The 15227-nt window shown below is 45.2% G+C and overlaps 1 protein-coding gene across 10 annotated transcripts in view; it reads right to left on the reverse strand.

Annotated features, from left to right (window-relative positions):
* Positions 1–10878, reverse strand: part of stxbp5l (syntaxin binding protein 5-like) — a 235034-nt gene extending 224156 nt beyond the window's left edge. For all 10 annotated transcript variants that reach the window (XM_036958794.1, XM_036958792.1, XM_036958790.1 and 7 more), the window contains exon 1: positions 9928–10878. In XM_036958794.1, the coding sequence (XP_036814689.1) occupies positions 9928–10095 (168 nt within the window). In that variant the 5' untranslated portion in view covers positions 10096–10878. The remainder of the gene's footprint in view (positions 1–9927) is intronic.
* Between the last annotated feature and the right edge of the window lie 4349 nt (positions 10879–15227).

Genomic DNA, 15227 nt, shown 5'->3' on the forward strand with positions numbered 1-15227 from the left:
TCTCTCTTTCTCCCTCTCAGAGGACCTGAGCCCTAGGACCATGCCTCAGGACTACCTGGCATGATGACTCCTTGCTGTCCCGAGTCCATCTGGCCATGCTGCTGCTCCAGTTTCAACTGCGATGCCTGCGGCTATGGAAACCTGACCTGTTCACCGGACTTGCTACCTGTCCCAGACCTGCTGTTTTCAACTCTCTAGAGACAGCAGGAGTGGTAGAGATACTCTTAATGATCGGCTATGAAAAGCCAACCTAACATTTACTCTTGAGGTGCTGACTTGCTGCACCCTCGACAACTACTGTGATTATTATTATTGGACCATGCTGGTCATTTATGAACATTTGAACATCTTGGCCATGTTCTGTTATAATCTCCACCCGGCACAGCCAGAAGAGGACTGGCCACCCCTCATAGCCTGGTTCCTCTCTAGGTTACTTCCTAGGTTTTGGCCTTTCTAGTGAGTTTTTCCTAGCCACCGTGCTTCTTCACCTGCATTGCTTGCTGTTTGGGGTTTTAGGCTGGGTTTCTGTACAGCACTTTGAGATATCAGCTGATGTAAGAAGGGCTATAAAAACAAATTTGATTTGATTTAGAATGCTGTCATACCTTGTCCATAGATTGCTTACATTGTTAGGAAACTCATGTAATTTCATAATTTGGGTGAACTATGCCTTTAACCATGGGTAATTGTGTCCACTGGGTTCCAAGGAGTTCCATGTGCACGCGTATTTAACCCCCTTGGTGACTTGTCATGGAGAAAGAGAATCGAGCATGTCAACAGCGGGCCAATTGCATCATCCATTAGACTCCGGGGGCTAGGCCTGGGCGATGATGTAATCTCTTGGGGTCCAGCGAGACTGGTGGGGCCATCATACCAGCTATAGGACTGATTGATTCCTTGTGACACAAGGTGGCTAAACAGGAAAGGCACGGGGTGCTGAGGCTCAGAACATCAAGGAGAGGGGGAGGGGTGAGGAGGAGGGGGAGGGGTGGGCGCTCCTCCGAATGAGGTCTGACCTTAAGAAACGCAACAAGAAATGATATCATCCACGTTAGACGATGTCTTAAGTTTGATTTGGAGTTTACGTTTAACAAATTTTTTTTTTAAATAACACCCTTTGTTCCACCGGTAATACTGTATAACTCGAGATGGCAGAGGCACGGTATGAAAGTATGAACATCTGGATACCGCCCACCACTAACACACACACACACACACACACACACACACACACACACACACACACACCACCAGAGGCATCATGCCCATAAGGGCACAAGGGCACAGACCTCCTCAGATTCGTCCAGTTTTTAAATTTTTTTAGGTGTTGAATTAATTACTCAACTATTTTTAACACCCTAGAGCCAAAATCTAATTAGCATAATAACGTAACCCCTATAAAAAGCTCTCCGTTTTCTACTTTGGATGCGTCTCAATCCACCGCATCATCTTTGTCGCACTTCTGCATCTGCTGTGAAAGGTGGCAGAGCCAGAGCGGTGTTTGTCAGACCAGGAGACATCCCGAAAATTATTTATAAAAAGATCTGTCAGCAGTATTTTGCATAGAGGGCACACTGGCTGGACCAGGCAAATCTCCCTGGTAAGTGGTTCCTTCCAAGGTGCACCACGGAGCAAAGATATACTAGGACGCTAGATAGTCCAGTAGTGGGTGCAGACGGTATTGTCAGTGGAGGACAGAGAGTGTGACACAGCGTTTGATTTGATTTTAGATGCCGGTGATGGGCAGGACTCGCAGGAGGTATGCTTGTCATTTAATCAAGCTGTTGCCTATTGATTTCTTTAGTGATGAATAAATAAATACAAATATGTTTTGTTATTTCTCTGTAATACTAGCCACCTAGATAGGTTCCGAAAACTCCCAACCTCATAACTAGCTACTAAGCCATTTCAGGTTATCAATCAAGTTAGAGTAGGTTGTCACCAGGCAGGCTAAAACTCCATCCCACCAAAACAGTAACATTTCAGGCTATCATTTCACACAGCTCTTCCATTAGAAGCGCATTGTCATAATTTTCACAATTTCACATTATTATTCCAACCTCATAGTGTGGGAAATATATATAAATCACAAGAAAATCACGTTGTTGACTGCAACGGCCCTGTAACTCTTGGGCTATGATACTATCTACCAGTGTGGGAGTTTTACTAAACTCCTAAGACATAAAAGTTCTTAAAGACTCAATGTGCATCATTCATTAAAATGACAATTGAACAGATAAAGAGGTATGCTTAGATAACCTATAATGCTTTTTTTGACATAGAATTACCCATGATCATAGCTCTAGATTGCATGAAAACGCTGTTTCAGGTGTTTGAAAAATGCCAAATCCACCAATCTCCATCCTCACGTACATCCCACTAAAAGGAGTGGCTGAGGGGAGTAGTACAAGTGGTTGTGTCTCAGAATAGGCAGAAGCCTGGAATTTCATTGGACAGATGATCCTCAAGAGACAAGAGCGTCAGAGGGTCCCTCCTATAGATACCATCATAAATTCATTCGAATGCACGCAATAGCTCACTCGCACAAACACACACACACACACGCTCTAAGTTGCAGTATACAGTATGTCTACACAATTTACCACTGCCTTTGATCAGTGGACAGAGAGAAGAAAATAGACTTTCCAAAAGATTGATGAAGCAATACTTAGCGAGATCATGGGATGATTGAAAAGTCCACTTAATTTAAAGACAATTATGTGTTGCACCGCATGGGGTACTGAGGTGGTGGGCAATCTGCCAGGCTTGCCAGGAACGGCAGCATCACCCAGAGAGTAAGTGGGCCAACCTCTCCAATAAGGACATAAAACCTGCTCCTAGAGAGCTACACAATCCTCCACTGGTCCAGTAACCAAGAGGATGGGTGAATAATCACACACACACACACACACACACAAACACACACACACTGTACAGCCCCCGGACCCACTTCCTTCCCCTCCTCCCCCTTCTCTTCTCTGCCTCCACACACACCCACACCTCCCTATTTTATCTCACTCTAACACTTCTGACAGGCAGGCAGTGAAACAATGAGTCATCAGACTCGGGATGGAGGCCAGCGATCACAGAAAGTTTGAAGGGTCGTAGATGAGGTTGACGTCATCTCATCTCCTCCTCTACCCACACATCTATGCCCGAAGAGTGATGAGGAGGAGACAGGGAGATAAAGGCTCCTCCCACTGACCTTTGACCCTGACTGAGACAGAAACTGCCTGTAGTCACAGATCTGAGATCAGTTTTCTCGCCCCAAATGCTGATCATAACTATTAGGGGGGAAACGAATGCAAAACAAACTTTAACTAAGCAAGTAGGGCCAACTTCACGCATCCTGGTAGTAGAGGTAAATGTCTCATTTGGTACACTCTTAGAAAAAAGGGTGCTATCTAGAACCTAAAAAGGTACTTTGGCTTTCCCCATAGGAGAACCCTTTTGGTTCCAAATAAAACACTTTTGAGTTCCATGTAGAACACTTTACACAGAGGGTTCTACATGGAACCAAAAAGCGTTCTCTTTTGGCACCCTTTTTTCTCAGAGTGTAAGCGTGCAGAGCATGGCGCTTGCAACGCCAGGGTTGTCGGTTCAATTCCCACGGGGAACCAGCACGAAAAAGTGTGAAAATGTATGCACTCACTACTGTAAGTCGTTGTGGATGAGAACGTCTGTTAAATTACTCAAATGTCAAATGTAATGATAAAAAAGCCAGTTCAAATGCAATGATTGAGAGTCAATTTTGGGTCCTGATGTAAAACCAGAATTTAACAGTCCTCTTGCTGACTGATTGATTAGCTACAGCTGTTGGGTGCTACAGTTGGATGGTGGAGGGTGTGACCTCCATACAATAGTAAAGCGCTTTGAGTAGAGAAAAATGCTTTATGAATTGTGAATAGATCATTATGCTGATCATTATAATGGGTCATGCGGAGGATGAGGCTTGTCGCCGGAGGTCCACACTGCTCGGTGATCACGTTTCATTAGTATGTATGAATAGCATGGCAGAGATTGCTTCCAGATTGTTTTGATCACGCGGACTGGGAAATGTTCTGGATTGCCTCTGAAAATAGTATAGAAATATAAACGGACTCGGTGACTGAGTTCATCAGGAAGTGCATAGAGGATGTTGTGGATCGATGGCAGCATTTGCGCAAAACTGAAAGCGCGAACCACAACAAGGTGACTGAGACCATGGACATGCATAAACAGACCAGCTATGCTATCCGTATGGCAATCAAAGTGGTAAAACAACGGTACAGGGACGAAAGTGGAGTCACAATTCAACAGCTAAAGACACAAGCATATGGCAGGGACTCCACAGCCACTCAGGAGGACTGGGAGCTCCCGCTCTCCGTGGCCAACGTGAGAGTAAGACATTTAAGCGTGTTAACCCTCGCAAGGCTTCGCTAGTCTTCAGAGCATGTGTAGACCAGATGGCTGTCGTGTTAATTTAGTATTTGGGTATTTTATTAGGATCCCCATTAACTGTTGCTAAAGCAGCAGCTACTCTTCCTGGGGTCCACACAAAACATGAGACATGACATAATACAGAACATCAATAGACAAGAACAGCTCAAGGGTAGAACCACATACATTTTTTAAAAGGCACACTTAGCCTACAGAACATGTCAATACATACACAAACAATCTAGGTCAAATGGAGGAGAGGCGTTGTGCCGTGAGGTGTTGCTTTATCTGTTTTTTGAAACCAGGTTTGCTGTTAATTTGAGCAATATGGGATGGAACGGAGTTCAATCCAATAATGACTCTATATAATACTGTACACATTCTTGAATTTGTTCTGGATTTGGGGACTGTGAAAAGAGCCCTGTTGGCATGTCTGGTAGGGTAAGTGTGTGTGTCAGATCTGTGTGTAAGTTGACTATACAAACAATTTGGAATTTTAAACACATTAATGCTTCTTATGAAAAGAAGAAGTGATGCAGTCAGTCTCTCCTCAACTCTTAGCCAAGAGAGACAGTCATGCATAGTATTAATATCTCCGATTACAACGACGAGCAGGACGTGTCGCTCTGTTCTGGGCCAGCGGCAGCTTAACTAGGTATTTCCTTACAGCACTGAACCACACGACTGGACAATAATCAAGATTAGACTAAACTAGAGCCTGCAGGACTTGATTTTTGGATTGTGATGTCAGTGTGGTGTTTAGGGACATATTCAATCATCTCCCTATCCCAGTATGTTGTCCCCACTTGCTTCAAGATGTCCATAATTGATCCTGTACCCAAGAAAGCGAAGGTAACTGAACTAAATGACTATCGCCCCGTAGCACTCACTTCAGTCATCATGAAGTGCTTTGAGAGGATATCAACTCCACCTTACCCGACACCCTAGGAATTTACATTTTAGTCATGTAGCAGACGCTCTTATCCAGAGTCCATACATATTCATACTTTTTTGTACTAGACCCACTACCATTTGCATTCCGCCCCACAGATCCACGGATGACGCTATCGCACTGCCCTATCCCATCTAGACAAGAGGAACACTTATGTAAGAAAGATGTTCATTGATTACAGCTCAGCCTTCAACACCTTAGTACCTTTCAATTTCTTTGCAAGGAATTGGAAAACCTCCATGGTCTTTGTGGTTGAACCTGTGTACGAAATTCGCTGTTCCTTACAGATAATTGTATGTGTGGGGAACAGAGATGAGGTATTCACTCAAAAATCATGTTACCACTATTATTGCACAAAGAGTTAGTACATGTGATTTATTACCTGATTTACAGTGTATTCAAACCCACTACGTCGAAAGTTTGGACACACCTACTAATTCCAGGGTTTTTCATTATTTTTACTATTTTGTACATTGTAGAACGATACTGAAGGCATCAAAACTATGAAATAACACACATGGAATCATGTAGTAACCAAAAAAGTGTTAAAACCAATCAACATATATTTTAGATTCTTCAAAGTAGCCACCCTTTGCCTTGATGGCAGCTTTGCACACTCTTGCCATTGTCTCAACCAGCTTCATGAGGTTGTCACCTAGAATGCATTTCAATCAACAGGTGTGTCTTGTTAAAAGTTTATTTGTGGAATTTCTTTCCTTCGGAATGCGTTTGAGCCAATCAGTTGTGTTGTGACAGGTTAGGGACGGTATACAGAAGATAGCCCTGTTTGGTAAAATACCATGTACATATTATGGCAAGAACAGCTTAAATAAGCAAAGAGAAATGACAGTCCATCATTACTTTAAGACATGAAGGTGAGACAATGCAGAAAATTTCAAGAACTTTTAAAGTTTTTTCAAGTGCAGTCGCAACATCCATCAACCGCTATGATGAAACTGGCTCTCATGAGGACCGCCACAGGAAGGAAGACCCAGAGTTACCTCTGCTGCAGAGGATAAATTCATTAGAGGTAACTGCACCTCAGATTGCAGCCCAAATAAACGCGTCACAGAGTCCAAGTCACAGACAGTCAATTGTTCAGAGGAGACTGCGTGAATCATCCCGTCTGGTTTGCGCTTAGTGGGACCATAGTGGTTAAGAGCGTTGGGCCAGTAAACGTGCAAAATGTGCAAATATTTATAAAAACAAGGCTGTAACGGAACAAACGCTCTTAACCACTATGCTACCTGCAATTACCTGCAGCCATGACCTCACTTTGCTCCCTCTCTCTTTCTCTTCACATCCATGCCTATTCAAGCTGAGCTCCATCCACTTATCACGCTCCCTCTATCACACACATGAACATACACCCCCCCACACACACACACACAATTCCCCATGCAACCCTGCTCTCAACTTTTGGATGAGGCACGCTCACAGCCGGGTCACCACGTGGTATCTCGATCTTTTGGATGAGGCACGCTCACAGCCGGGTGGGTGGGTGGGTGGGTGGGTGGGTGGGTGGGTGGGTGGGTGGGTGTGTGTGTGTGTGTGTGTGTGTGTGTGTGTGTGTGTGTGTGTGTGTGTGTGTGTGTGTGTGTGTGTGTGTGTGTGTGTGTGTGTGTGTGTGTGTGTGTGTGTGTGTGTGTGTGTGTGTGTGTGTGTGTGTGTGTGTGTGTGTGTGTGTGTGTGTGTGTGTGTGTGTGTGTGTGTGTGTGTGTGTGTGTGTGTGTGTGTGTGTGTGTGTGTGTGTGTGTGTGTGTGTGTGTGTGTGTGTGTGTGTGTGTGTGTGTGTGTGTGTGTGTGTGTGTGTGTGTGTGTGTGTGTGTGTGTGTGTGTGTGTGTGTGTGTGTGTGTGTGTGTGTGTGTGTGTGTGTGTGTGTGTGTGTGTGTGTGTGTGTGTGTGTGTGTGTGTGTGTGTGTGTGTGTGTGTGTGTGTGTGTGTGTGTGTGTGTGTGTGTGTGTGTGTGTGTGTGTGTGTGTGTGTGTGTGTGTGTGTGTGTGTGTGTGTGTGTGTGTGTGTGTGTGTGTGTGTGTGTGTGTGTGTGTGTGTGTGTGTGTGTTCCTCCTCTGGGATCCTTTTGACAACTGACCTCCAGGACCCTCCCACCCTCATTACCCCAGAAAAGGTGTGCTGCCTCCGGGAGGGGATTTCCTCTGCACACTGCCTCATTCATCCATTCCCCTCTTCCACACCCCCATTCATAGATTTTTATTCCAGGCTTACTATTAAATAGAAAGCATTACAAAATGCACATGAAAAGCTATTATAGCTCTATCTGTTACTGGTAGAACCAACATTTCAAATCAATACACACATTAGCGTGTAGCTCAGCTCACACTCCCGCCCTTCTGTACTGTCTGCTACAGTGGGCAGGGAATGGTGTGAGGGTTGTGACAACACCACCGGTGCCAGGGATGCTGCTAACACAGTAAGTGCACTCTGTATTTGACGTTTAACGTTTGGGCGTGCGTATGGCTCTCAAGCCCTCACCTCTGAGCCCAACTTGACCAGAGGCACACCTCGAATTTCCTGCCTGTTGTGGTCACAGCAAGGCTGTCACTTGAACCATTACCATACAAGAAATGTTGATGTTCAGTAATAGCCTAGGCCAGTGTTTCCACGCTCCAGTCCTCAAGTACCCTTAACAGCACACCTTTTTTGTTGTAGCCCCAGACAAGCACACCTGAATCAACATTTCAACTAATCATCAAGCCCTCAATGAGTTGAATCAGGTGAGTTGTGTGCTGGTGGGGGTACTCAAGATGTTGGGAAACACTGGCCTAGGCTAATGACAGGTTAGCTCGGGTGATTTGTGGGCAAGTTGTAGGTTATTCATAAGTTATATACGTTTCGTCTTGAGTAGCTAAGATTGCAGTGGGGGAAATACAGTGTAATTACAAATACAGACACAATAAGAATGTATAGTCTGCGGGGATTTGCCTAGCTTACCACGTGGTTATTTCCAGCACTTTCTCCAGTATGCAGAATCCGATGCTCTCTGCAGCATCCACCTCGTTGGTTTGGGAGTGAACTGCCTGCCTGCCTCTCCTTATCTTCCCATTGTTCATTTTATCCCCCCCTCATACTTTCTCCTCTGCTTGAGCTACAATGTTATACCGGTCTCCCTCGCTCCTCAATTAATTATTTACAGTGAGATCCAAAATCCCCCCCCCCCCTCTCTCTTTGGGGCAAGGAATAATCGCGTCAGTCAGCTGCAAATACATCAGTGGGGCTGCAATGGGCGCGGAGCATTCTAAAAATAGCTCCACGAAAATCACATCAGCCCGATAGTACCGCAGGGTCGCTCCGCTCGCTCGCTCACTTTTTATGGGCTGTAGATGGGGAGGAAGGAACAGCCGTTATGTCATCGATTCTACAACACTAAATAACTGTCTGCGGAGAAGACAACAACCACCACCACTTACAAGCCATTCTTTCTTACCACTTGTGCTTAGCCTACTAAATACACATCGCCACAGAAATTAACATACATTTGCTGGGACCAAGAGAGAGAGAGAGAGAGAGAGAGAGAGAGAGAGCGGTGGGAGCTATAGGCGAACTGTCGGAGCACGGCGGGACCGGTAATTGAATGAATACATGCACCAAGATGCGGTCGTCACCAGTGTGCACACCATTGACTGAAGAGGAAGCGAAATGAAAGTCACAGAACTAAGTAGTCCAGACCCAGCTGCTATTGCATTGGTATCTATGGGAGACACACCCAGTTAAATAGACCAGAACTGACCATTTGTTTTCAATGCTAAACGGGCTGAGTGAACCATCATCATTTATCCACCATATTTGGTACACACTGCGTTAACGGTAACACCCAAAGTCAATGAGCAGCCAGCTGTGCACACATACAACCGCCCACGGCGCCATGCTTTTCAAGGCATAATTGTCTACTGCCTCCTCCCAAGAAGTGGACACACAACAATAGCCTACTATAAATGATAATCTATAGGATATACAGGCCTACACCTCATTGAAAGTATTGTGTCACAGAGAAGGGAGAGGGGTAATGTGTTGGCCACATTACTATCCAAATAAGTACATCTGCACAAGTGCTAAAGCATTCTATCCATTCAATAAGCACACAACATAGACAAACCAGACTGAGTTATACGGTCCAATGAGAGACTGGTGGGGGCGTAGGTTTGAATACAGGCAGCGTCTAAAATGGTAAACTCAGATAAGATGACTTTGATTGAGAAGCACCCATGTGAACCGACAACATGACAGTCTTTTAGTCTGGCAGGTTCTATTCTATTGGCTACTCAATACCACACAAAACACTATACTCTATTCCATAAAAAAACAATGTATTGGTATGTAAACATTTCACCACCATTGTTGGTAAATTGATATACTGTAGCCTATAGCCATTAGCCAGCATGTACATCTGGCCCTTGTCACATTTGGCCCATGTTCACTTGTATAGGAAAGGCCGTAGATTTGGCGGTTTTATTCTCGGTTCATTTGATAAACAGAACTGTGGAGAACTAGACACACACACACCCTACTGATATACACACACACGCACACTACTCACCTTGCATATCTGAAAGTTTTCCGAGACTAGCGTCTCCTGGACATGGATATCCTGGGGAGTGGGCGCATGAGCGGTCGGGGTACCAGCTGCACTGCCGCACGAAGGGGACGCGACACCCCCCGGGGAGGAGGATGACAGGCCGTCCAGTACCTTTCGAAACTTCTTCATCTTGCTTTAGGTTAGCGAGAAAGACTTCTATGTCTATATATTCTATCAACCTATCAAGAGTCGTCTCCGTTTCAAATGCTAAGATGACGCGAGAGTCTGTTTGATGTAGGAACCCCTGAGGGTTGGCAGGCGTCGCTTCCTGCAGCCTCTCTCTCGCCCTCTCTCTCCCTCTTCTTTTTAAGTGCAATTGAAAAAGTCGTGGAGGGACCTCATTGTGCACTTAGGCTTCTGTCCACAAAACTGTTTATCTTGGTTTGAGGAGGATACTTAGGTAAAAGAGATTCGCCAATTGCAAATGGATGTATATTGCGCATCAAAAGAGCATGCCCCAGCAAAGATTTAAACTAAGAAACGTCATGTTTCTTTAGCCTGCTGAAACTGCATCACTATAAAGCATGAAGGCAAAACACAAACTACAATACAATAGCCTAATCAACCACTGCAGCAGTTATGAGAGACTAACTAGATATATAATCAGCTAAAGTTCAAACACTTACCAATACACTACCTTAACAATGTTTTTATTTTATTTTTAATCGCACTTTTTGACTGGATGGAGAGTGAAGCAGGTCTATGCAGAGAGAAAATGCAGCTAAATGCAGCTCGCTTCCACTCGCTGGTATTACAACTAAAAAATAAAGTAAACCCTTGCACGAACTGAGGAGAGGAACAGGTAAACGAGAGTTGAATCAGTCAAATTAAGTTTATACCCGAATTGTCGAGGATCCAGCGTTTGTATGCAGCCCTGTCCCCTAGAACTGATTCTCTGCAGTCTAGCGCGAGTTGCTGTCCATGGTACTGAACGACTCCACTCCGGCACCGCCTCTCCCTTCGTTCCTCTCCCCGCCCTTTCTCGGTAGCGATTGGATTACGGTTTCCAGCCAATACCTACTGAATAGGCAGTATTGTGAATAAAAGCAACGGGGAAATAATCAACTTTGCCTGGCTTGTGGAACAGCACCATCTGTGAAACGTGCGTTTGTGTGAACATAGGATAGCTTATTCACAATCTATTCATGAGGCTTCCACACGTGAGAAACCGAACTTGACTCGTAGTAAATGTGGATGGGGAAAACGCTAAGGTGTAGGCCTAAGGTTGCTGCTTGGTTAGTTAGAACCTTCCCCAGCTGTTTGCATTTGACAGCTGTGCAATTTGTCAATGTCATGTGCGGGAACAAAAGTGAACCGCCAAAATCACTGGGAGCAATCAATAATTTAATTAAACATGGTTAAACCAGACCGTTTACCTAGTCAAGGCGCATGTGCATCATTCACACCTCCTTATAAAGGTTAAAACGCATTCACGGATATGTGGCACCGAGATATATATACACATGTGTACAGTATAAGTAGCAGATAGGTATAAAATCGGCCCCACTGACGCTGGATTGAATTGCAAGTGCTTACATCACCAGGCAGCCTCTCTCCAAGTGTTGGTAACTGTCTCAGTAGTACAAACATTTCAGCATAAGTATACTACAGGAAGACACAATTTATATCCAATATTTACACATATTTTGAGGAGGGGAGATCGGGGGGCAATTATTTAAAATGTGCATGCAACCCTCACACTCTCTCACACACACACACACACACACACACACACACACACACACACACACACACACACACACACACACACACACACACACACACTACACAGACATCATAACTGCTGCTACCAGACTCATAATATGAGTGTGTGTGTGTGTGTGTATGTGTGTGTGTGTGTGTGTGTGTGTGTGTGTGTGTGTGTGTGAGAGAGAGAGTGTGAGAGTGAGTGAGTGTGATTAAGTATGTGAGTAAGTGAGTGAGTGAGTGCATGTGTTCTAAGGTGCAGAGAATCAGAGCAGATGGTCAGTCCAGTTCAAGTGTTCAGCAGTCTGATAGCTTTTAGGTAGAGACCGTCTCTGTGCCTGTTGGTATCAGACCTCATGCTTCGATAAAGTCTGCACAACAGGAAGGGAGTGAACAGCTCGTGGCTGGGGTGTGTGGGGTCCTTGATGACTGCTCCCGAGTGGTCTAAGGCACTGCATCTCAGTGCTAGAGGTATCACCACAGACCCTGGTTCAATCCCGGGCTGTATCACAACCGGTCATGATCAGGAGTCCCAAATGGCGGTGCACAATTGGCCCAGGGTTGTCGGGGTTAGGGGAGTGTTTGGCCGGGGTAGGCCGTCATTGTACAATAAGAATGTGTTTTTAACTGACTTGCCTAGTTAAATAAAGGTTAAATAAAACAAATATGCTTTAGGCCTTCCTCAGGCACTGTTTCGAGTAGATGTCCTGGATGGGTGGGAGCACAGCCCCAGTAATGTACTGGGCCATCTTCACCACCAACTGGAGGGCCTAGTGGTCTTAGAAGGAGCAATTCCCATACCGGGCCATGATTCAACCGGGCAGGACACTCTTGATGGTGCAGCTGTAGTGTTTGGAGAGGACCCAGGGTTGCATGCCGAAGATCTTCAGCCGCCTTGGGAAGTAGAGACGCTGTTGCACACTCTTGACAAGAGTGGTGGTTCATGTCAAGTTCTCAATGATGTGGACGCAGAGGAACTTAAAACTGCTGACTCTCTAGACGGATGATGTGGATTGGGGCATGTTCCCTCCTCTGCTTCCTGAAGTCAACAATCAACTCCTTTCTTTTGCTGACGTTGAGACACGAGGTTGTTGTCCTGGCACCACAATGCCAGCTCACTTACTTCCTCCCTACAGGCTGACTCGTCGTTGTTAGTTATCAGGCATTTCAGGGTGGCCCTGTGTTAAGAGTCTGTGTGGAGGAGGTGTTGTTGCCAATCTTCACAGCCTATGGTCTGCCCTTTAGGAAGTCCAGGATCCAGTTGCAGAAATAATGTTGAATGCTGAAATGTAGTCAATGAACAACATTCTCACATACAGCGATTTGGGAAGTATTCAGACCTCTTGACATTTTGTTACGTTACAGCCTCATTCTAAAAATGGATTTAAAACAAATCCTCATCAATCTACACACAGTACCCTATGATGACAAAGTGAAAACAGTTTTTTAGACATTTTTGCACATTTATATATAAAATATATATATTTTTAAATACCTTCTTTACACACGTATTCAGACCCCTTGCTATGAGACTCGAAATTGAGCTCAGGTGAATCCTGTTTCCATTGATAATCCTTGAGATGGTTCTACAATTTGATTGGAGTCCACCTGTAGTAAATTCAATTGATTGGACATGATTTAGAAAGGCACACACCTGTCTATATAAGGTCCCACAGTTGGCAATGCATGTCAGAGCAAAAACCAAGCCATGAGGTCAAAGGAATTGTTTGTTGAGCCCTGAGACAGGATTGTGTTTTGACACTAAATCTGGAGAAGGGTACAAAAACCTTTCCATTCTTAAATGGAGGACGTTTGGAACCACCAAGACTCTTCTTATAGCTGGCTGCCTGGCCAAACTGAGCAATCGGGAGAGAAGGGCCTTGGTCAGGGAGGTGACTAAGAACCTGATGGTCACTCTGACAGAGCTCCAGAATTCCTCTGCAGAGATGGGAGAATCTTCCAGAAGGACAACCATCTCTGCAGCACTCCACCATTTAGGCCTTTATGGTAGAGTGACCAGACGGAAGCCACTCCTCAGTAAAAGGGACAAGACAGCCCACTTGGAGTTTTCCAAAAGGCATCTAAAGACTCTCAGAACATGAGAAACAAGATTCTCTGGTCTGATGAAACCAAGATGGAACGCTTTGCCCTGGACGCCAAGCATCACATCTGGAGGAAACCTGGCACTATCCTTACGGTGAAACATGGTGGTGGCAGCATCATGCTGTGGGAATGTTTTTCAGCATCAGGGACTGGGAGACTAGTCAAGATCGAGGGAAAGATCAACAGAGCAAAGTACAGAGAGATCGTTGATGAAAACCTGCTCCAGAGCACTCCAGACCTCAGACTGGGGTGAAGTTTCACCTTCCAACAGGACAACAACCCTAAGCACACAGCCAAGACAATGCAGGAGTGGCTTCGGGACAAGTCTTTGAATGTCCTTGAGTGGCCTAGCCAGAGCCAGGACTTGATCCCAATCTAACATCTCTGGGGAATTCCGAAAATAGTTGTGCATCAACGCTCCCCATCCAACCTGACATAGCTTGACAGGATCTGCAGAGAAGAATGGGAGAAGCTCCCCAAATAAAGGTGTGCCAAGACTGTTGTGTCATACCCAAGAAGACTCGAGGGCTGTAATCGCTGCCAAAGGTGCTTCAACAAAGTACTGAGTAAAGGGTCTGAATACTTATGTAAATGTGATATTTTTGTTTTTCATCTTTAGTCAATTGTGCACAAATGTATAAAAAAAAACTTTATTATTATGGGGTATTGTGTGTAGATTGACCATTTTTGATTAAGGATGTAACGTAGCAAAATGTGGAAAAAGTCAAGGTGTTCTGAATACTGTCCGAATGCACTGTAGGTGTTCCTCTTGTCCACACATGTTACGGCCATGTGAATGGCGATGGAAATCTTCCATGGATCTGTTGGAGCAGTAGGCTAATTGGAGTGAGTCCAGTGTGTCTGGCATGATGACCTTGATATGGGTCATGCCCCGTCTCTCAAAGCCCTTCATGATGACCGGGGTGAGTGCAACAGTGCAATAGTCATTTGGGACGGTGGCCTCCTTGAAGCAGGTGGGGACTGCTGCCTGGGCCAGGGGCTGGTTGAAGATGTCTGAGAAGATGCCCATCAGCTAGCTGGTCATCACCCACTCTGAGGATATGGCCAGCGATGCTATCTGGGCCGGCGACTTTGTGCGTAATCACTTCTGTTGAGAGTTTTCTTCACATCAGCCATGGAGAGTGAAAGCACCTGGTCGTCCGCACCAGCGAGAGCCTTCCTGGATGGCTTGGTGTTGTTTGCTTCGAAGCAATCACAGAATGTTTTAAGCTCGTCCAGGAGGGAGGTTTGGGTGAGCATCACACAGCTGGATATGCCTTTGAAGTCTGTGATCGTTTGTAGTCCTTTCCACGTGTGTCGCGAGTCTGAGTTGTCGAACATCAATTCCAGTTTAAGTCTGAATTTTCTTTTTGCATCTCTAATGGATTTGGATACGCGTTGCGTGCCACCGAGTCATCACGGTTCCTTCTGCATTGAATGATGCAGTATGG

This window comes from Oncorhynchus mykiss, chromosome 22 (genome assembly GCF_013265735.2).
Source record: "Oncorhynchus mykiss isolate Arlee chromosome 22, USDA_OmykA_1.1, whole genome shotgun sequence".
Lineage (NCBI taxonomy): Eukaryota > Metazoa > Chordata > Actinopteri > Salmoniformes > Salmonidae > Oncorhynchus > Oncorhynchus mykiss.